The sequence below is a fragment of the Podarcis muralis genome, chromosome 4 (assembly GCF_964188315.1).
Source record: "Podarcis muralis chromosome 4, rPodMur119.hap1.1, whole genome shotgun sequence".
NCBI classification, from domain to species: domain Eukaryota; kingdom Metazoa; phylum Chordata; class Lepidosauria; order Squamata; family Lacertidae; genus Podarcis; species Podarcis muralis.
This window is the reverse complement of record NC_135658.1, coordinates 74,736,875-74,758,517: the sequence shown is the minus strand read 5'-3', so window position 1 is coordinate 74,758,517 and position 21,643 is coordinate 74,736,875. Positions and strand designations below refer to the sequence as shown.

Below are 21,643 nucleotides of genomic sequence, written 5' to 3'. Positions count from 1 at the left end.
CTTATTTACCTTGCTTCAGAGCATACTATCCTTTCACCAGAGCTGCAGGGTTTAACTACCAGTCCAGTAAGCTTCTGTATGTGAAATGGGGAAAGGATGCTCTCTTATCCTTCCCTTCAGAAAGAAAAACATGTTGGGCATTTTCCCTGCAACTCCATCCAGCCCATCCTTCTCTGTTTAGTGCAAGTAACTGGAGGGAAGGCTAGCTTGAAGATCTAAGAGATTTTCCATTCCCTGAATGTGCATCTGTTTATACCTTGCCTTTTGATGCAAACGCCAAGGCAGCTCACAAGGAACAGTAAATTTCAAACAACTGGAAAGTGACACTAAAACCACAAGGGAAAACAATGAGAGCAGATGAAAGCAGCAGCAGAAAACATTGAAAGGATCCTGATTACCATTAAAAGCACAGAAGAACAGCAAGGACTTTGCCTGGAGCCTAAAAGAAATATGATGTGTGCCCATCTGCGTACGTAGATGGAGGAAGAAAGAAAACAGGGCTTTGAAGATTCCTACTGGGATTCTCCACCTGTGGTGCAAGTGGATTGTGTACCTTTAACTTTTCTTACCTCTGTTTTGTTTCTGGGTTTTTGACTTCAGAATTCCATTCTTTAAACACACACAAAAAAACTTGCCACTTATTGTCCAACCACACCATCCTAAGTTTCCATCATTCTCTGGCGTAAGCCAGGTGCCTTAAATATGCAGTTAAATGTAGTTTAAATGTATGGTGTGGATGTCGCCGTGTGGTGGGACTAGCATCATCTATTTAAACAAAGGACTTACTCAGTTGCATGGGGGGGGGGGAGAAATGGAGTTCACTTTTAACAGAAAAAGAGAGGGGTGCTGAACATTCCCAACATTTCTCCTTCATACCGTCCATCATTTTCAAAGAGGCCCTTTAGGAAATCTCATTGCCAGTACAAACTTCATGCTGCAGTTTTTGTACTGCAATTTGTCAACAATTTTATCTTGGTGGTTGCATTTTTATGGACTCAGCATGCAGAAATCATCTTCTTTATATCCTCAGGTCCATCGTTCAAAGCAAGTAGCCTGAAAGCTGACAAAAAGCTGGAATTTGTGCCCACAAATTTACACATACAGCGAATGAGAGTCCAAGATGATGCAGGATCAGGTATTTTTTTCTTGCTCATATATCCTGCAGGTTCTACTCTCTCTCTCTCTCTCTCTCTCTCTCTCTCTCTCTCTCTCTCTCTCTCTGTGTGTGTGTGTGTGTGTGTGTGTGTTCCCAATCCTTCACAGAGATGTTGGGGTTTGAGCTTGCAACTTTTTCATGCAACTTATGTGCTCTACTGTTGAGTTACAGCTTTCATTTTTTTGAAAAAAGAAAGTTTCTAGCCCTCCTACAGAAAAAGTTATGAAGTGAAATGTGCGGGTACTTCAAAGCATTACCATGAAATGAGCCAGCCTGGTTGCTCCTGCTTGCCTGTGTTTTTAGCCAACCAGTGAAACCAGAGCTTTGATAAGTGAATTGTTTAGACACCAGGCATTGGAATCCCTGGGTTCCTAAGGGGCTGCTCTTTCCCCCTCCTCTTTAGTCTACTTCTCCTGCTTTTGCCTTATTTTCTAGCCCTCGGATTCTCCATAGTTTGCCCTTCCATTTCCCCCCTAGCAATCAGGATGCATCTTTCCTGTGTTGGGTTCGTCTGAGATCAGGTAGTCTCTAGAAGTTATTTTCTGCAAATACTACTACATCTCAGCATGAGTGGGTTTTAAAGACCCCTCTCTTCCAATAAAATGGCAACTGCAAAGTATGAAAATTTGCAGAGACTCTAAGGAATGTCTACTGTTCTGCAGGAGTTAAAGGCTGAAGCCCAGGCACTCATTAAGAATGCACTGTTCATTTAACTTACAGAACAATTATATACTTGTTTATTCAGAAGTAAGTCTGTGTTTAATAGGGCTTACACCCAGGCAAGTGGTTTAGGGGTGGCACTGGGCAAAAGTAGGGGTTTTGTGCCTTTGGCAGCTGTATGGCAGGCAGAAACTCAACAAGGTTACTCCTTTCCTAGTACAGAAATATGATTACAGGAAAAGCTTCAACGTGACAGCACTTTCTCTAATTTGTGTTATGCTGTGCCCCCCATAAGGGACGCGGGTGGCGCTGTGGGTAAAACCTCAGTGCCTAGGACTTGCGGATCGTAAAGTTGGCGGTTCGAATCCCCGCGGCGGGGTGAGCTCCCGTCGTTCGGTCCCAGGTCCTGTCAACCTAGCAGTTTGAAAGCACTACTAAGTGCAAGTAGATAAATAGGGACCGCTTTATAGCGGGAAGGTAAATGGCGTTTCCGTGTGCGGCGCTGGCGCTGGCTCGCCAGATGCAGCTTCATTACGCTGGCCACGTGACCGGAAGTGTCTTCGGACAGCGCTGGCTCCCGGCCTCTTGAGCGAGATGAGCGTGCAACCCTAGAGTCGGTCACGACTGGCCTTCGGGCAGGGGGTGCCCCCCATGGCAGCTGTTTTGTTACTGGTACCCCACAGCACTCTCTCAGAAATCGAAATGTGCTCACTGGTCGAAAAAGCTTGACAACCCCCCAGATATATTAGGTGCTTTGCAAATTACATTCTTGTAGTGCAAAGTCTCACAGGCTTGCAGTCTAAGTCTGAATGGTGAGTATTCTCCTTTAAAGCTCTCCTCTTCCCTTTTGGTTTTGTTTAGATCAGAACTATGATATTGTAACTATAGGAGCACCAGCAGCTCACTGTCAAGGCTTTAAGTCTGGAGGCCTGCGGAAAAAGCTGCACAAATTTGAAGATGCCAAGAAACAGTAAGTAGAATGCTTGGTGGCTGTCTGCCCTCTCCTGTCGCCCCCGTTTTGTAAAAAGAATCTAATAGCTTGTGTCTTTTTTTATTGCTTCTACATATAGGAAGATTCAGTCCAAAACCACGAAGATTAGAGCCAGTTTATGGAAAGAGTTTGACAGAAGAAGGTTTTTCCATTTTTTCAGCCAGTAATTTTACTTCATTTTTAGATAGATAGATAGATAGATAGCTTATGACAGCTTAATGAGCTATTGTATATTTAATATAAGCATTAGCCTTTCTGTATAGATGTGTAAAAGGTTTGACTGTACGTGTAGATTCCTGCAGTCCCTAAGTTTGACCTAGGCTGTTTTTACCCTTTGATCTGAGCAGCTGAAATCAAATCAAAGGATCAGAAGTCTGTGGGCAGCTCCTGGGTCCCTGTCTGCTCCTTATACTGCTACGGCATCAACATTTCCTGGCAACTTCATTTTTACTGTGTCTACTCCCTGTAGAGGGAGAGGGATGTTCAGGGAACACCCTGAAATAGTCTAGAAAATTGGTCTTTAACCTTTCTCCTAATTTTTCAATCTAAAGGTTTTTGAAGATTCTTAATGACTGTCTTTATTGAAGCTTCTCAATCTGCAGTCAGATGGGAACATGGCTAAACTAATTTTCCTAGCTTCTGTCTCTGTCATTTCCTAATAGGTGCCAAAGACCTTTCTTGAGAACATGCTGAAAGAGCGAGACTCCCTATTCTTTCTTGGTCTTTTAGCAATCATCTTAGGTTCTGTGAAAAAGAAATTCAATCAGTGCTTTTTTTTTTTTTTTTAAGAGCGAGATAGTAAACTCTGACCCTTTTCGGAGTGGGCATTCCTACTATATTTTCTCATCAGAGAGCAGAAACCTTTTGTATTCTATAACTGCAGGAATGGCTTTGGGGAAGCACACTCTCTGGTTTCCTCTAGCAGCTGGTTCGTATGGAAGACAGAAGAGATAGGAGTGATTTACACTTCTACTTTCTGTGTTTTCGCTACAAAATTTTAAATATGGAATGTAAATCTTAATCCTTGGGTGAGATGCTCGATTCCCAGAGGGAATCGCTAGTAAACTGGCATACTGGAATTGCCACAGTTCTGACATTGCTGCCTGTCTACACCATAATACAAAAGGTTAAGTCTATACATGCCTGAAGGGGGGAAAGGTACTGGGAAAATGTCAAAACGCATATCCATAGAAGTTTCTTAAGCTGGCCGGAAGTGTCTCAGATGCAGCATGGAGATGCAGAGTCCATCCTCCTCGTCTTGTGGTCCCCAAAGTCAAAACCAGAGAGGAAGGAGGACAGCAGCTGGGTGGGCTGGCTTCTAGTTTTGCTTGTTTTTTTTAAGCTGGAAAGACACTATTTGTGCCGTTTCTACCCTTTCAGGTTTAAGTGGTTCAGTGGTAAACCAGTCACCCAGAAAGATAACATCTGCATGTGAAGAATACATGCAGAAATTTCCTTTTAGAGAGCCACTCTACTTGAAATCACTATGGAAGACATTTCATATAAACGTGCACCTTACAACCATCTCCCCACCCCACCTCGATCGTGCTATAGTCAGACCCATGTTTTCATCATAGCTGGAACTCCTGGCAAAGGACTGGCTTTGGGGGTACATACCACATGTCTGCACTAACTGTTCTATCACTACTATTACTTGATGTTGTATTTTGCAAAAACATATTTGTATGGATAAAAATATGTAGCAAAGCTCTACACTAAACTACAATTATTTGATCTCTGTTGGTTTTAAGTGACTTGTTGTCACTGCCCATCAGGTATAGTTTTTAACCCCCAGATGGTGGTCCAGTAAATAGAATTATTCTTCCTGCTGGCTCTGTTGGTACCTGGGAAGAACATGGGCGCTGCAGTCCTCTAAATTTTTTGATGTTTAATATGTTGTGGAAACGCTGCATGAATAGAGGGTGGGTGGAAGGTAGCAGCGCAACTCATTGAACTTGTTGCTTCTCCTTTATTTCTCCTCCTCTATAATATCTCCAGTCCTTCCTGTCTTCCTGCCTGCTAGAAGTCCCCTGGTCACAGCAAGGAGGGGGGATGGGGTGTTGTGAGGTCTGCATAAGGGTTATTAATAGTGATGAGGGGAATTGTTCAGTAATTTACACTGCGCAGAACAATAACAGAAACCAAAACACAGCTATCCTGTGGAATTTGATCTTCTAATATTACTGTGCAGTTCTCATAACAAAAACGTATCAAAGTGAACTGTGTATAAAAATGCATATATGAGTGAACATATACAAAACTGCATTACATTAGAGGAGACTGCTTGCAGAAATGTGTGTTAGGGGGAAATGCATACATAAATCTGTATATAAGGAGAATACATGCTAAAATACTGATAAATTTCCATGATGTGGAAATCTGAACTTATTATTGGAAAAATGAGAAACCAAAATGGACCTATATATCCACCCCAAGCTATTAACCAACCCACACTTGGGTCAGGATTGCAAGAACTAATCTTCAGGGCAGTTCTTTTTTTAACTCCTTCCACCTCTCTGGATAGCAGACACTTGTGCCATATCAGAATCTGCTTCTAAAGGTTCCTTCTTTGACAAACCAGTTTGGTATTTTGGGTGGGAGGCTGATGATTAATGAGAAACATGAACTGTAAACCCCTCCCCCCCAAATCTGTGCAAAGTAAATTGTGTAGTTCTTTGGATCCCAGCCCATAGATTTGTGTTATGCTGCCAGATTGCAGAGTTATTTGTGCATTTTGCAGTCGAGCTCCTTGTGTCGCATGTAGCACCCATTGTGCTGATGCAGCCAGAAATCTATGGAATGGGTTGCAAGTCATAAACCATTCTGCATTGACTATGATTTTGTTTTGCTTACAATTTTAATGACATAAGCAAACCTTATTTGGAAAAAAATATTTAAAACAACTAACATTGTTTATCTAATGTTGCTTTGCTTTGTTTTTTGCTTTTGGTATCTGCTAACAAATAATGGCTAACTTTCATTTGGTTTTATTTTTTTTAGCAGTTATGAGGAATGTTGGTGAGTTTTCTGTTTCTCAGTTTGGAGACAGAACTTTCCTGTTCGATCTTTTTCTTTTTTTAACAAAAGTTAATGTGTTTATGTACAGAGATGCCTCCCCCTTTTAATACTTTGCATTTGCTTTTGCTAATTTTGCTTTGTTCAGTTAATGTGGTTGTTTACTGGGGTATGTTGCATGGTTTAATTTGATCTTGTCATCTGCCTTCTTAATGAACAGCTATGAACATTGGGAGCCAATTTAATTGGAATGCTTCAACTTTAAGAGACCATTTTTGTTAGAAACTGAAAATACTCAGAATACGACAGGAACCTTTTACGTTATATTGGTCACTCTTTTTATGCATCCACAAATGTATGAAAATCGGTTAGATGATTTGGGCTTTGAACTTCAAGTTGCCAGTGAAAGCTGATAGCTGTTCATTTGGGAGAATGATGGCAGATAGTAGTTTGTTGTCTGTGAACTTCATACCATCAAATAATTTATTTCCTCTTATTTGGCAATAGATTTGCTTCCCTTTTAATATGAGACTCACCAGGCTGCATGGACTGTGCTGCCAATTATATCCTAATTCTCCTGCATGATATCTCCCTTATTGTAAGAAAAACAGTTAATAACTCTGGATAGTTGGATGTGACCATTGAGATGGTGCAGAAATTTTTAAACAGCTGTCCCATATAGGAACAAGGAACCCTGGCAAAAATCCAATAAAAGAGGCATGCTAAAGCTATTTTGAATCAGTAGGTTTAAACATGCCAAACAGAGTTTGATAAAGGCTGCTGTCCTTGAAATTGCTGGTCAAGAGCCATAAATGACCCAATTGCTATGATGATTGCTGACAGTTTCCAGTCAGTGGTTTTTAAGACCTTTGATCCTGCAAAGTTAGGAATTCTAGATCCATTTTGTCTAAACAAATGATGTGTACAACAATAGCCACACTCCCCAAAAGTAGTGTCCAATATTACCAGCCCTGTTCCATGTTGGCATCTCACTCTGAAAACCTGATCCAGTTTCAGAAGCAGTTTGCTGCCCGTGTGGAACAGCTGTTGTTTTGAAAAAGAAGAAGATGTGCCTTTAGGCTTACATACCCACATGATGGGATCTTATTTTCAACTCGGCATTCTGTCAGTATAGCACTCTCCCACACATTTTTGCTCTAGGACAGGAGAGAGGAACCTGTGACCTTCCTAGATGTTGTAGGACTATGACTTCCATCAGCCCCGGCTAGCATGGTCAAGGGACAGGGATTATGGGAGCTCTGTAGTTGCATCAGCAATATATGGTAGAGGGTTATGGGTAAGAATAACATCCTGGTTTTGCAACATGTTTGGGACTGCAAAAACAGTGAGGGTTGCAATCAGATGGTGGTCCATACAGCACTTGGCTGGTGGAGTCTGTTTGCCTTGGCTGGTCACAGGCAGTGCAGATTTGAGACTCATGCTTAAATGAATGCAAACTGGTGAGGAAGATTGAACATGGGGCCAAGCAAAGCTCCACTATCCTCTTGTGTGTGTAAAATGACACCAGGCATCGGCTGAGGTCTTTTGAGTTGGTAGAAGGCAGAAATTGAACAGCGTTTTCCTCCCTCAACCACTAGGGGGAGCTCAACTCTTGCCTGATGTCATCCTTGCATGCACAGACAAGACCTTATCGTGGTAAGGACTGATGGTTAATTCTGAGTCAAAGGCTTATGAGCAGAAATAGTTTTGCTTTGTTTATTTATGAAGTAGTGATAGTTCTAGTAACTGTGAGCTGCCTAGAGGACTTTGAAGCCTACCAAATGGTAGGAAATAAATTATCTTTTAAAAAATTGTTTGTTAAATGTGAATGAATAAATAAATGTATGTTTAGAGCAGGGGATTAGGCTAATACTGCAATCCTAACCCCACTTATCTGGGAGCAAGCGCCACTGAATTCAGTTGGACTTTCTTCTGGGTAGACACGGTTAGAAGTGTGCTATAGGTCACATTAAATCCTCATTCAGTGATTGCCATATCCTATCCCTGTGGAAGTTATGAGCAGTCAGTTGGCTTCATTAAAGGCAGAGTTGGGCCTGGATGGTAGTCTGAACATGAGTCCTTGTAGCACCTCTCGGTCTCTTCATGCTTGATAGTTAATTGGGAGAAACTGTTTGCCTGTGCTTTCTCCTTTTTCAGCATGAAAAAGGAATGGAATTGCATTGCTGATCTGTTGGATTGATTTTTATTTTTATGTTTTAAAAAAAATTATCCGTTTTTCCACCCCCCAGCACTTCGACCAATACCCAGTCAATAGTGTACATACCACAAGATATTATCCGAGCAAAGGAGATTATTGCTCAGATCAATACTTTGAAAACTCAAGTTAGTTACTACGCAGAAAGACTCTCCAGAGCTGCCAAGGACAGATCCGCCAATGGGCTTGAAAGAACACTTGCCATTCTGGCAGATAAGGTATGGGATATGATCAAGAGTCCCTATGTCCTATTGTGGTCTCTCTGAATATACTGAGAAGGCAGCCTTGGCTATCCTGTTTGAATATTAAGTTTTGACTGTAAGAGAACATGGCAAGGCAGTCTTAGTGGTTCCTCTGCAGTTCCTGAATTCATGATGGAATATGGACTGTAGAAAGAGTTGCAAAATACTTTGTTGTTTCAATCCTTTCTAGACACGGCAGCTTGTCACCGTCTGCGACTGCAAACTGCTGGCAAATTCAATACATGCGCTGAATGCTGCAAGACCAGATTATATAGCTTCAAAGGCCTCTCCAACCTCTGTAGAGGAAGAGCAAGTGGTACTGAGGAATGACCAAGATACCCTGGTGGCCAGGTGGACAGGAAGAAATAGCCGATCTTCTCTACAAGTGGACTGGCATGAAGAAGAATGGGTAGGTTTCTTGACCTGGGATTCAGTTTCTATTAGCAGTCTTGCTGCTGAAAGCTTGAGGGGTATAGTTATACTACATCTCTCCATTCTGTAGATTTGGGTTTTCAAACTGTGGTCCAGGGATCACCAGGGATCCATGAACTTCACTCAGGTGAAGACACTGTGTGTCTTTGTTTCTGTGGTTGAAGAAGGGAGGTGGCACATCCATCACATTAAATAATATTGTATTTTATTGTTTTGAAATTGGAATTCTGTGGAATTTAAACTGAATTCAGTAAGATATATATAAGAAATAAAAGCAACAAAATTACAATTATAATCATAAATCTAGCACAGTACATTACAATTGCTGCCGAAAAGGTATGAATTGGTCTGCCAAGAATCCCAGCAATTTTCAAGTGGTCAGTGAGGAAATTTTCGGGGAAAGTGCTGTTACAGGCACATTTTCTATGGAAAGCAAAATCTGAAGACTAGCATCTACTATTGGAAGGCTCTTCAACTAGTCAGCCATCAGCTTTATAACTGATAAATGATGTTAACTGATATTCTTGTTAGGAGCAATGAAAAATGGTGTCATGCAGGCCAGTCCCCAATTAGTTTTCCCACCAAAATATGATCAGAATTTGTAGCCCTTGTTTATATTGGTATGAGACAGAAAATGATATGCATTATTTAATGGATTTCATCTCTCTTGAACTGCCTGTACAAATGGGAGCAACAATATCTAAACAAGTTTTCTAACTTCCTCGGATGCTATGCTTATTTTTTTTATAGTGGAAAGCAAAGGATGCTGTAACATCTTGTAGGACTTGAATCAAACTGTGCAGTTTCATTCAACCAGAAAATGATGTTGACTGTTTTTTAATTCCGTTGCAAAGTTAAAATGGCTAGAAAAGGGTTGTAAAGCACGTGTACTGAGCACCTTATAGGGAGAGCCTATAAAATACACCCTCATAAAAAATGGAAAACATTCTCCTGAAAGATAATCTTGTGGCTGAGCCCATTGTGTTGATAGGTTTCTTGTTCTACTTCGGGCTTCTTCAACTGCTATTTTGACCCAAGATCCTTCCTGCAGTGAGATCAGAATGATGTAACCATGTTAAAGTTACAGGAGTCTTTACTTAGTCTGTTTGTTTTTCATTCCTTCCCAGGAAAAAGTCTGGGTGAATGTTGACAAAAGTCTTGAATGCATTATCCAGAGGGTGGACAAACTCCTCCAGAAAGAGCGTTTACATAGTGACAGCTGTGAAGACGTTTTTCAGTGTGACACCAGCTGTTCTAGCAAGAAAGGTAAACGGGATACCCGTGCGTACTGGATAAAGCCACACACCTCATCATCTTCGTCATCCCCATCATCTTCATCCATACCATCCTCTGCATGCCATTGTCCCCAAGACACAAGTGCGTATGACAGCCATGGCTTCTTCCTGCTGCTCCTCCGCTTTGGCATTTTTCTTACCCTTTTCTCCATGTGGTGCTTATGATTCAGTGGCTGCATTTAGACAATCAAATCTCAGCTCAACAAGCTTCACGGACCTGCACTGTGCTCCTCCTTTGAAGCATGATTGAGGAAGCCAGCCAGGAAGCTGCAGTTAATGTTGGCATCAGAAGCAGGTTCTGTATCTATGCTGAGCAGCTTCCAAACAAGGCCTGAGAGGGAGCCATAGTTTATAAATGGCATCTAGGTCCTCACTTGTTTGGAAGCTGTTAACTATTGTTTCCAGTCTGGTGGGCATGTATGGCTGGTTAACTGTGGTTTTCTGGCATGCTTGCTTGCTTGTGCAGTGAAAGGAAGCTGGAGCAAAGGGATTGTGTGCAGGTGTGTGAAACTTGTGCATATCTTGGTGTATGGAGCTGAGATCTGGTCATCTGAACGTGGCCAAAATGTATGCTGCAGGAGAGATGTGGGAGCCATTTTTCCTTAGATTTATTTCAAGATGCTACTCTCATGTTTCTCCTGAAACATGTGGATTAAGGTCTCCTCTGCATAGGCCCTTACGCTGGTAGGGTGTTTCTAAATAAGACCAACAGGTCAAACAGGGAATGTCTGCACAAGAAAAGCCAGATGAGTGAGTAGAGCTTGGGTGACTGTTTTGCTGAAGTGAACTAGGCGCTAACGCAGTGACAATGTGAGGAGGTGTGAGAAACTGCTGGATTTTGCTTTGGGGCTTTGGCAAAATCGCTTAACAGCATTTTCTGTTTAGTTCTATATATTGCTAATTTGTATTTGCATTGAGGACTTCCGGTTCATAGTTCATGTTCTTTGCTTATAGTTCAGAAAATTATATACTGTGTAATATTTCTGTACATCAGGTCCCTGCAGTTGAAAGGTTCAGGCTGGTTTAGTCTGAATCAGATTCTTCTGTTTCACTCAGCTGATAGAGGGGCATTCTCTGTTGGCCTCATTCCTGTATATTTGTCAGAGTATGGTGACTCTTAGGGCACTTCTCATGTGCCTCATTGTGACTACATAACTAGGCCCCATCAGGAGTGTGGGAATTTGCAAATTGAGCATATATTTAGGTGACATTGTTGAACTTCTAGGCCTGAGTTTCCCAAAGTTGGTCCCCAGCTGTTGTTGGACTACAACTCCCACCATCCCTAGCTAGCAGGACCAATGGTCAGGAATGATGGGATTTGTAGTCCAAAAACAGCTGGAAGCCCAAGTTTGTGAAATCGTGCTAGGCCATATTTCCCCCTTGTGCTTTGATTTGTTGGCTTGTAAATGGGTAGAGAAATTGTATTTCCAAGTGTACACAGATTTTTTTTTTTAAAGTATACACGTGTGTGATGTCTATATGTTACACCTGTGTTTCTGTAACAAATGTGTAACTGATTCCTCCACCCCACCCCATGCCGATCACAGTGTGTAGAGCTGCCCTGCCAAATTCTTTGTTGTGTTACATTGAAGGATATGTTAGAACTCAATAGTTTCTTTCGAGGACTGAGAACAGTCTGCTTTCTTGTATGACATTTCAAAACAATTCATACAACAATTCGTATGAGAAGGCAACTGAAAACTACCTTTCTCATACTGTATTTTCATTATGTGTCTTCACAACAAATTTGTATTTGTGATTTCACACAGTCATTTCATAATTAATATTTCTGAGGTACAATTTTTTTAACAGAGTAAAATGCTGTCTCATAAAATAATATATTTTTTTCTTTTAACTTATTAGGTGCAGAACTAGTAGTGTATGATTTGTCAAGCTTTGTAACCTATAACTTTTCTGTGTTTCTGGTTATTCATTCCATATGTTGTTAAGAATTAGCAAGATGCAAGGATGAAGAACTGAGTATTGATCCCTATGAAATAACTTAGATAACATGAAAACCAACGCCTTTCAAATGTTTGCAGATTGAATTTAAATCTTAAACTTCTTTTTTTAATAAGCTGTGTGACAATATGTGTGGGGAAGATATATTGTCTGAATCAAGTAATTGCTAAAGAACTTTCACATCAGAGTGATTAAGAAATGGATTTCACTCAATGCAGTCAGTATCTATTATACAGCGCAGTACTGTATAATTTTTGTATGTGGCAAACATTCTCTCTCAATTCATCAAATGTTTTCTGATAATGTATTGGCTGAGAACCATTGAAATTATGGATCAACATGTTTCAATGCTTGCCGTTGTGCTCAGCTCAAGCTGTGCATCATTGCTTTTATGTTTACATGCACAGAGGTGCACTGTTTTCAATTCCAAGTAGTTAAATTTGCAGTCAAAGGCATATTGAGATGCTAGAACGGCTTCATGTGGAACGTGTTGAAAACAGGATGTTTTTAACTTTATTATTTATAGCATGCCTGATGTGCTAGACGCTATACAAGTTAAAAACAAACCTAGTCCCTGGCAATGGCTTATAGTTTAAAGATGCAGCCTGAAGAATGAGCTAGGGAATGACAATGGAGCAGAGTCGAAAGAGAGAGAAAAGAAATCACATGTAATGACCGAAAAATTATGAAGCAACTTATATTTGAAATGTGAAATGAGACAGGTAGTCTGCCAAATTAAAGATTAGTAAATGAGGGAAATTATTTTTCACAATGATCGTAGCCTCTTCTGATTTGAGTTTTGGCCATGTGATTAGATGGAGAGAAGCATATTATAATTTGAAAGAAAGCCAGTGCAGATTGGAAAAAGCTGTTGTTTACAGCGAATCGCCCTCTGACTTGAATGGAAGAAGTATGAGATCAATAATTCTTGTGAAAAGAGATGCTTTTGTTTCAGAAATCTAGTTGTCATGTGAGTAAATCCTATACCCATGTTATAAATAGGTTTGGGAAATACAAGGAGCCAACGAGAGGAAATGGAAGAACAGTGCTCTCAGATTAGTGCTCTTAGAGAACACGTCCCAATTCACCCAGGACCAGCTTGGTCCAGTTCAAACACATACTGTTTGTGCAACTTCAACGCATGCAGTTTCTGGTAGCATCCCTTCATTCCTTAGTTTTCCTCTAACTGCTGTTTAAAAAGTTAGCTTGCTTCGAGAATGGCTGAAAGTGAATGCCCAAGAGGCAGCTTCCCTTTTTTCTTTTCCAAAGCCCCAAACTAATTTAAATGGGGAGGGATCTTAAAAGGCACCTTGTGGTTTTGGTGGGAGGAAATGGCGGAACAAAACTCACATTTGTTCATACTGCCCTGCAAAATAATCAGTGAGACATGATCTTTCAGTTCCAGTTGATAGCATCTCTTCCATTCATTTCAGTGGGAACTGGATCCAGCCTTAATTTTGGCCACTGTGGCTCCTAGGAATATGACCTAGATATTTTGAAATTTGTGTAATAACCTTCACCTCTGTTTCATACATTGTATGGCACAAATTCAAACTTGTCACTGAATGTATGAATGATCCTCAAGTGCTTAGTCTTGTTCCTTGGTGAGCTAGCCTACAAAAATATGTGCATTTGCAAACAAGTTTGTCATATTCACACTTTACAGTTTCAGGCGCACATGTAAAGTATCTTAGGTGTACACCTAAAAATGCCACATGTGTGTATTAGGGTTACTTAATGCACCCAAAAACTCTTGCCAGTGTTCTGCTATTCTATTTAGCTGCTTTTAATGCAAGTCATTAAGCTAGTGGTTCTCAAACTGTGTTGTCTGTGGCTCACATACAGCTGTTTCCAGCAGACTACAGAGACCTATATTTCTCCTGTTGTCATGCTCACTTCTCCTCCTAGTTTCCAGTGCTAGAAATAATTTATAACACCTTGTTGTACCAAGCACAAGCGGTTGTGGAGTATTTTATGCTGGCACAATCAGGAGGAGAGGTGATCAGTGGTAGTCTGTCTGTGGTGTGCCACTTTGCAGAAAAAAGCTTGAGAACTTCTATACTAAGCATTTCAGTTGCCTATGTTTAAAATGTGTTGCTTCCCCTTAATCATGCATGTTGCACCTCCATTTTTGTGCAGATTGCAGTCCCACTCCTGAAGAGACTGGCCCAGGTATGTGTGTGCTTTCTCCCCTCCATTCACAGTATTTGCTTCTGAAAACTGCAGAAGAAAAAGGTTGTCTGTGCATCTAACACAAATGACTTTTGCTGATACTAATTTGGGTACTGCTACGTGAATAAAAGTATTTTTGCTCTTAGGTTAGTAGGTGCAAACTGGCCTTCCTTGCCAATAAATTTCAACACACAGTAATTATGTGACAGTAAGATATTTTTAAAAATATGCTGGAAGGCAGTCATATGTAGCTGCTACTGTCTAGTTAAAACAGGTGTTGCCTCTTTTGTGTATGTCTGCAGAGTGCTGGTAAAACTGGTTTTAACCCATTTGGTCAGAGGCCACATTGAACCACCTTCAATTTGGGTTTGTTTGTTTGTGTGTGTTAATATTCTGTGGTTCTTTACTGGGTGGGTACAAAATGCTGAGTAATGCTTGTTTTGTTTTCCCCCTTTAAAATGCTGGGAAGCTGATGAGGCTGGGAGCATGTGACTTGCCCTAGATTAAGCCAGAAATTGAACCTGGGTATCCAAACCCAACACATTATCCCTTGTGCCATGCTGGCTGATCTTGAGAGAAGAGACATGAGCCACCTGATAGCATATTACAGAACTTGTGGGGGGTAGGGGCCAGAATTCTCTTTTTTTATATATATATAAAGAATTAAAATGTGTTCGGGTTTGTGTGTAGATTGTTTTTTAAGTTTCCATTTGTTTCCACAGTATAAACTGAATACAGTGGTACCTCGCAAGACGAAATTAATTCGTTCCACGAGTTTTTTCTTCTTGCGAGTTTTTTGTCTTGCGAAGCACGGTTTCCCATAGGAATGCATTGAAAATCAATCAATGCGTTCCTATTGAAACCGCCTTCAGACCAGGTCCGGGGACAGTCTGTCCCCCGACCTCTTCTGAAGGCTGGGGGGGGGGGGGGCAAGGGCTTTTCTTCCCACCGCCAGCCTTCAGAAGGCTGTTCTGAAGGCTGGCGGTGGGAAGAAAAGCCCTTCTCCCCACCTCCCGCCCCGCAAGCTCCGGGGACAGGAGGGCTTTGCTGCCGACCGCCAGCATTTTAAGATCGCCTGGGACAGCGGAGAAGTCTCCGCTGTCCCGGGGGCTTTTAAAATGCTGGGGGTCGGCAGCGAAGGCTTCGCTGCCACCCGCCAGCATTTTAAGATCGCCCGGGACAGCGGAGAAGTCTCCGCTGTCCCGGGAAGGCAGGTGGGGGGGAGCAAAGACTTTCGCCCCCTGCCGGCCTTCAGAAGAGGTCCAGGACCTCTTCTGAAGGCCGGCGGTGGGCGAAAGTCTTTGCTCCCGACCGCCAGCATTTTAAAAGAGGTCCCCGGAGATTTCCCTATGGGCTTTCTTCTTGTGAAGCAAGCCCATAGGGAAATTCGTCTGGCGAAGCACCTCGAAAAACGGAAAACCCTTTCATCTTGCGAGTTTTCCGTCTTGCGAGGCATTCGTCTTGCGAGGTACCACTGTACTTACTATAATTATTTTAAGTTTTTGTCTATTTAGCTTGGCTATTTAGAAATGTTTTGTAATTTCTATACCCTGAAAATGGCTGTGCCAGAGAAACTATCCATTGTTCCTTTAAAAAAAAAAAATCAATAAAAAGCACTTCAGAGCAAATACATGAATAGACAACCTTTATTTTTCATTGCATAGATAATCTTATTTAGAGTACCAGATTATTTTGGAAAAACTGTATCATAAAGAGCAGCTTGCCTACTGTTAAAAGAATCCAGCTGTGTTCTGAGACATAGGGCCAAATAACTTTGGGTGTGTGTGTGTGTGTGTGTGTGTGTGTGTGTGTGTGTCTGTCTATCTATCTATCTATCTATCTATAGGCTGGGACACAGGTTTAAGATACCACAGTAGTTTATGGTATTCTAAAAACAACTTTCCGTAACTGCCCTTCATTTGAATGGCTGTCAAGGAACAGAGAGTACTTGCTTCGAGAAGAGCAGCTTGTACCAGAATGCTGCACATTCATAATAAACCATAGGTTATTTCAGACAATGGCTTACTGTTACATTCTAACAGGGCCAGTGGGTTCAATTTATGGCAATAAGACTCTTCTACTTTGTCCCAGTGTGGATGTAACTATTCTCTAGAACTAAGTTTAACTCTTCTTTGATGCAAATTCCCCCAACTGTCTCTTACCCATGGTATAGCATTACATAGGCACATGACTTACCAAGGTTAGCTTTAAACTTAAACAGGTTTTGCAAATCAGTTTTAAATCCTGATTTCAAAGTGGTTAAAAATCTAACCTTGGCATAGATGTAATGTTACACTACAGCCAGTTCGGACAATGGAGAGTAAAGGCATGCATGAGCCATGGGCCTACTTCCAATCACTCAACCATGGCTTAAGAGATATGCAGCCTTAAATCCATAACAGGCCTTTAAGTTGCGTTAGTATGTTTCTTAAAAGCTGTTTCTTTTTGAGTATTTTTATTTTAAAAATTATGTATTTCCTTCCTTTTGAAAACTGCAGGTGAATGGAGTGAGGCCCTTTACCCATTGCTGACAACACTCACAGACTGCGTAGCCATGATGAGTGACAAGGCAAAGAAAGCGATGGTCTTTCTCTTGATGCAAGATAGTGCCCCAACAATAGCTCTTTGCTTGAGCCTTCAGTACCGACGGGATGTTGTCTTTTGCCAAACTGTAAGCAAGAAAGTAGAATTCATACATTAGACTTTGGATACCTTTTTTAAAAAATGGAAGAGTAACTTTGAAAGCAGTAAGAATTACTACACATTTCTGAACCAATCCCCCACCCCCCACCGACTTCAGCAGCTTTGGCTGCAATCTCTCCTGGCCCTAGATCCTTTTAAACTAGAGAATGTTTTAATACAGGGGGGCAGGTAGCTGGATCTGACCTTCATTAGGACATTTAATCTCATTATACTTTTACAAGGGACAAGGGTGGTGTAAACCACAGAGCCTAGGACTTGCCGATCGGAAGGTCGGCAGTTTGAATCCCCGCGACAGGGTGAGCTCCCGTTGCTCAGTCCCTGCTCCTGTCAACCTAGCAGTTCGAAAGCATGTCAAAGTGCAAGTAGATAAATAGGTACCGCTCCGGCGGGAAAGTAAACGACGTTTCCGTGCGCTGCTCTGGTTCACCAGAAGTGGCTTAGTCATGCTGGCCACATGACCCGGAAGCTGTACGCCGGCTCCCTTGGCCAATAAAGTCAGATGAGTGCCGCAACCCCAGAGTCGTCCAAGACTGGACCTTATGGTCAGGGGTCCCTTTATACTTTTACAAAAGCCAAACACAATATGCAGCAATTGCTATCTGGACTGGTCATTAGTGGGGGTGGGAAAGCAAGGAAGGGAAACTGGTGCATTGTTTTGCATGTGCAAAATACACCAGTTTTTTTTTTAACCCTTAAGTCTTCTTCACAAAAGTTAAAATAGGAACAGTGCTTCACCTGGGGTGCATATTTTTTAAAAAAGGGGTGAGGTGCATTTAGGGCAGATGTGGCATGGCTGGTACATCCGGCATTAGTTCTCCCTGTCGCCAATGTGGTATAGCATTATTACATAACTCTATTAGTACTCTGCTAAAAAGCTAGAAACACATCTATTTATTTCAGCATCCTATGGGCATTTTGACCTGGGGAGGGGAAGAATTTTCTTGCCAAGCAGAGCTTCTGTTTCTAAATAAATATAGGACTCCTGAGGTGTCTATATTCCATCCTCAAAATTTCTTTTCTTTTCTTTTAACCATCTTCTCATTTAAAACACATTAAAAGGAGCCAATGAAGTTAGGTGTACAGATCATTCTTTAAAATTAGGGAGTGGGTCACTGGTGTCCCACCTCTGGCATGAGGGTTTTGGAAGGTCTCTTCATAAGTCTTCAGTTACTTCATTTCTCTATTCTCTTACACAGCTCACAGCCCTTATCTGTGGCTTCATTATCAAGCTGAGGAACTGCCTGCATGACAATGGATTTCTGAGGCAGCTCTACACCATTGGTCTGCTGGCACAGTTTGAAAGCCTTCTGAGCACTTATGGTAAAAACTGGCTGGGGCAAGCATGTCATATCCTTTTACGACTTACTGAACTTCATTCACTGCAGAGTGTTGGCAAGGTGCATGCAGAGGGTTAGAAATGTCTTCTTGATCTGCAACAAAAAGAAGTTTAGAACAAAACTATGTTGTAATGTGGTATCTGGTACATAAAATATTGTGTAACTGAAAATAGATGTGTGATGACCTTGGTCGAAATACAGAATACCGAGCAACCAGCTTTTGGTTTTTATGAAGCAACTATGTACAGTAGGTATCGATTATACCACATCAGAAATCAGTTTTGAAATGCTGGAAATTTTCAAAAAGGTTGCTTACTCTTCAAGTTTAAAAAGAAACACTGCTGGGCATGCTTATGATTGTGTCCTTCCTTAAAAGTACAACAAAGTTTTACTTGTTACCATCTTCCCTCTGCCCCCCCTTAAAAGGAGTTTAGACGTTAAGGTTGAAGAGTAAACCAGATTCACAAGGACACATTGAAAATAACTATTTGCAATACTTTGAACATAGAACTAAAGCAAAAAAAAACACACACACACACACACACACACACACACACACACACACACACACAAAAACATTTGGGGGGTGTTCTTGAGCAAATTGTCCAAACTATGTATATTTTTTGCAAAAATTCAAATGAGTATTCTCCCGAATTGCTTTTCTCTAGAATTCCCAAGTTAGAAAGGCTGTTGTTTATAGAGTTGTTAAATTTTATTTATTTTAAAAAATATAAGGGGGTTCATAACAAAAAAATCACTAAAAATACAGTAAAATAATAAATTCATTGACATCTACAAGTCCAGGTAAAACATGTTAAACTGTTATTGCAATAGTAGCCAGCAAAGGCTTCAGACAACTATTGAACTTATATTAGATGCCTAAATGAGATTACTGTTGCATCATATGGGAAGTCATTCCACAAATGGGCCCTGTGACTGGTAAAAAATAAGGTACAAAGTATGAAGTTCAATTGAAACCAATTAAGATTACTAGATTGAATAAAGGTGGCTAGTTTGTTAAAAGACCTTTTCAAAATAAAATTTCAAACTCAAAATTTATTTCACAAAATTGTAAAGCTTAAATTTCCCTGTTTTTTGTGTTTCTGCCAAAATTTCATGCTTAAAAACCATGTCTGCAAAATTATTATTTTGAAGAGCCACAATTTTGTGAGCTGAACATTTAAGTATATGGGCACAACTGTAAATGCATTGATTTCTGTCTTCAGCGAAACACATGCGGCAAATTTTCAACCTGTAATTAAAGTGTATTAATTTTTGCAACCCAGCTGAGGTCGAGAGGATTCAGGAGTGTAACAAGAGTAACAAGAGTCATTTCACGTGGGGTTGTGTAAAATCAGGAAATCACATATGTTACACAACACATTTTCTTTTTAATACTAGGGTGTCTGAATTCAAGTCAGTTGGCAATAGCTTTTTTATATATATTTAAAGTATGACTACTTATAATCCCATTCATCTTTTCTTTGTTTAGGTGAAGAGCTGGCAATGCTAGAGGATATGAGTGTTGGGATAATGGACTTGAGGAATGTAACGTTTAAAGTAACTCAGGCCACCTCAAATGCATCTGCTGACATGCTACCAGTCATTACAGGAAATCGGTAAAGAAAAAGGGCAGGGGAAAGGGGAAAGAGAAGTGAAAGCAAGTTTTGCTGCAGCTAGGACACTTGAATGGCACAGAGAAAAGTAAAGACCTGGGCAAATGCATAGTGATCCAATACAGAAATACTTTTTGAGCTGGTTTTATGGAATGGCCCTAAACCTTTAACCTTGACCTGCTTAACTAAATTAGGCTACCGTATTTTTCGCCCTATAGGACGCACCGGCCCATAGGACGCACCTAGATTTTTTTTTGGGGGGGGGGGAATAAAGCCAGAGTGGCTCCCGGAGCTTGCGGGGCTGGGGGTGGGGGAAGCCCGAGCTCCCCCCGCGCCCAGAGCAGGTCGGAGAGTGATGGCGAAGGTGAGCACACCTTCGCCATCGCTCTCGGAGCTTGCGAGGCTGCGGGCGGGGGAAGCCGAAGCTTCCCCCGCCCCCAGCGCAGGTCGGAGAGCGCTGGCGAAGGTGAGCGCACCTTCGCCATCGCTCCCGGAGCTTTTGGGGGGTGGGGGTGGGGGAAGCTCGAGCTTCCCCCGCCCCCAGAGCGGGTCGGAGAGCGATGGCGATGGTGCGCGCACCTTCGCCATCGCTCTCGGAGCTTGCGAGGCTGCGGGCGGGGGAAGCCGGAGCTTCCCCCAACCCCAGCCCCCAGAACAGGTCGGAGAGCGATGGCGAAGGTGCACGCATGTTCGTCATCGCTCTCGGAGCTTGCGAGGCTGCGGGCGGGGGATGCCGTAGCTTCCCATGACCCCAGCCCCCAGAACGGGTCCCAGAGCGATGGCGAAGCTGCGCGCAGCTTTGGCATCGCTCTGGAAGCTTGCTGGGCTGGGGGGATAGCTTCCTGAAGCCTGGAGAGCGAGAGGGGTTGGTGCGCACTGACGCCTCTCGCTCTCCAGGCTTCAGCGAAAGCCTGCATTCGCCCCATAGGACGCACACACATCTCCCCTTCATTTTTGGAGGGGAAAAAGTGCGTCCTATAGGGCGAAAAATACAGTATATTTCGATTATTTTAAAAAAAAATCTCAGAGATGATCTTTGGTGTGGTGTTTAACCCATATATTTGTTAACAAGATATACAAAGTGTGACACAAAACTGACCTGCTTAATATTATTTTGAGGAGAAAAGTCAAGTTCTTCAACATGGGCACAGAATGTTCATATTCATAAGAATATGAAGTGGCCATTTCATACTCCAGAATGCAATTATTTTGTTCTTGCCTTTGTGATTGGTCTTCTCTTTTCATTCAAAATACTGCAGATGTGGTCTAAAAAAATATCCTTTCTGTTCCATTCCCTGAAAGTGGAAGCTATTAGCCTTCTTTGGGTGACTAATCAATATAGAATAACCATGGGGAGAGGTGGGAGCAAGTCCCACTCTTGTTCTATGCATATACTTTTCTCTTTTTTTAAAGGTAAGCATAGAGGCCCTGTGTGTATAGCTATACATAACTTACCTTACAGGGTGGTTGTTAGGATTACAGCTGGATAATGCAGGTAAAGCGCTTTGAACATTTGAAAGTGCTATACAAAAGTCAACTATTATTATTGCCCTCTAAATCAGAGCTTTCCAGACATTTCATGTTGGTGACACACTTTTTAGACGTGCACAAATTGGCAACAAGGTAATTCAGTTTTAGTAGCAAACAGAGGTTAAACTAACTCACACGGCATACCTACACACTGAAGACACACAGTTTGGAAAGATCTGCTCTAAATACTATCAGAACCCCTGCTTTCAGGGTTCCTGATCACATGAAGAGAACCCAATGCACATATAGTTGTATGAGCAGGAACTCTATTCTGACCTTAAAATAAGAGCACACAGATCAGGAGAGCCTGTGTTTGT

General features: G+C 41.7%; 1 protein-coding gene and 1 long non-coding RNA gene across 19 annotated transcripts in view; one reads left to right on the top strand and one right to left on the bottom strand.

Moving 5' to 3' along the window:
- The window catches only part of INPP4A (inositol polyphosphate-4-phosphatase type I A), a 100,009-nt gene that overhangs the window by 61,210 nt on the left and 17,156 nt on the right, over positions 1–21,643 (top strand). For 5 of the 13 annotated variants that reach the window (XM_077927576.1, XM_028727854.2, XM_077927573.1 and 2 more), the window contains exons 13-22: positions 1,031–1,135; positions 2,678–2,786; positions 5,808–5,825; positions 8,072–8,255; positions 8,470–8,688; positions 9,839–10,088; positions 14,108–14,140; positions 16,639–16,811; positions 18,040–18,163; positions 19,673–19,799. In XM_077927576.1, the coding sequence (XP_077783702.1) occupies positions 1,031–1,135; positions 2,678–2,786; positions 5,808–5,825; positions 8,072–8,255; positions 8,470–8,688; positions 9,839–10,088; positions 14,108–14,140; positions 16,639–16,811; positions 18,040–18,163; positions 19,673–19,799 (1,342 nt within the window). The remainder of the gene's footprint in view (positions 1–1,030; positions 1,136–2,677; positions 2,787–5,807; positions 5,826–8,071; positions 8,256–8,469; positions 8,689–9,838; positions 10,089–14,107; positions 14,141–16,638; positions 16,812–18,039; positions 18,164–19,672; positions 19,800–21,643) is intronic. The other 8 variants (XM_028727858.2, XM_077927577.1, XM_028727857.2 and 5 more) reach the window with 5 other exon arrangements.
- The window catches only part of LOC114596366 (uncharacterized), a 30,915-nt gene continuing 25,040 nt past the window's right edge, over positions 15,769–21,643 (bottom strand). For all 6 annotated transcript variants that reach the window (XR_003706511.2, XR_003706506.2, XR_013392649.1 and 3 more), the window contains exons 3-4: positions 18,210–18,273; positions 15,769–16,809 (exon numbers count right to left, since the gene is read on the bottom strand). This is a non-coding gene — a long non-coding RNA (uncharacterized LOC114596366). The remainder of the gene's footprint in view (positions 16,810–18,209; positions 18,274–21,643) is intronic.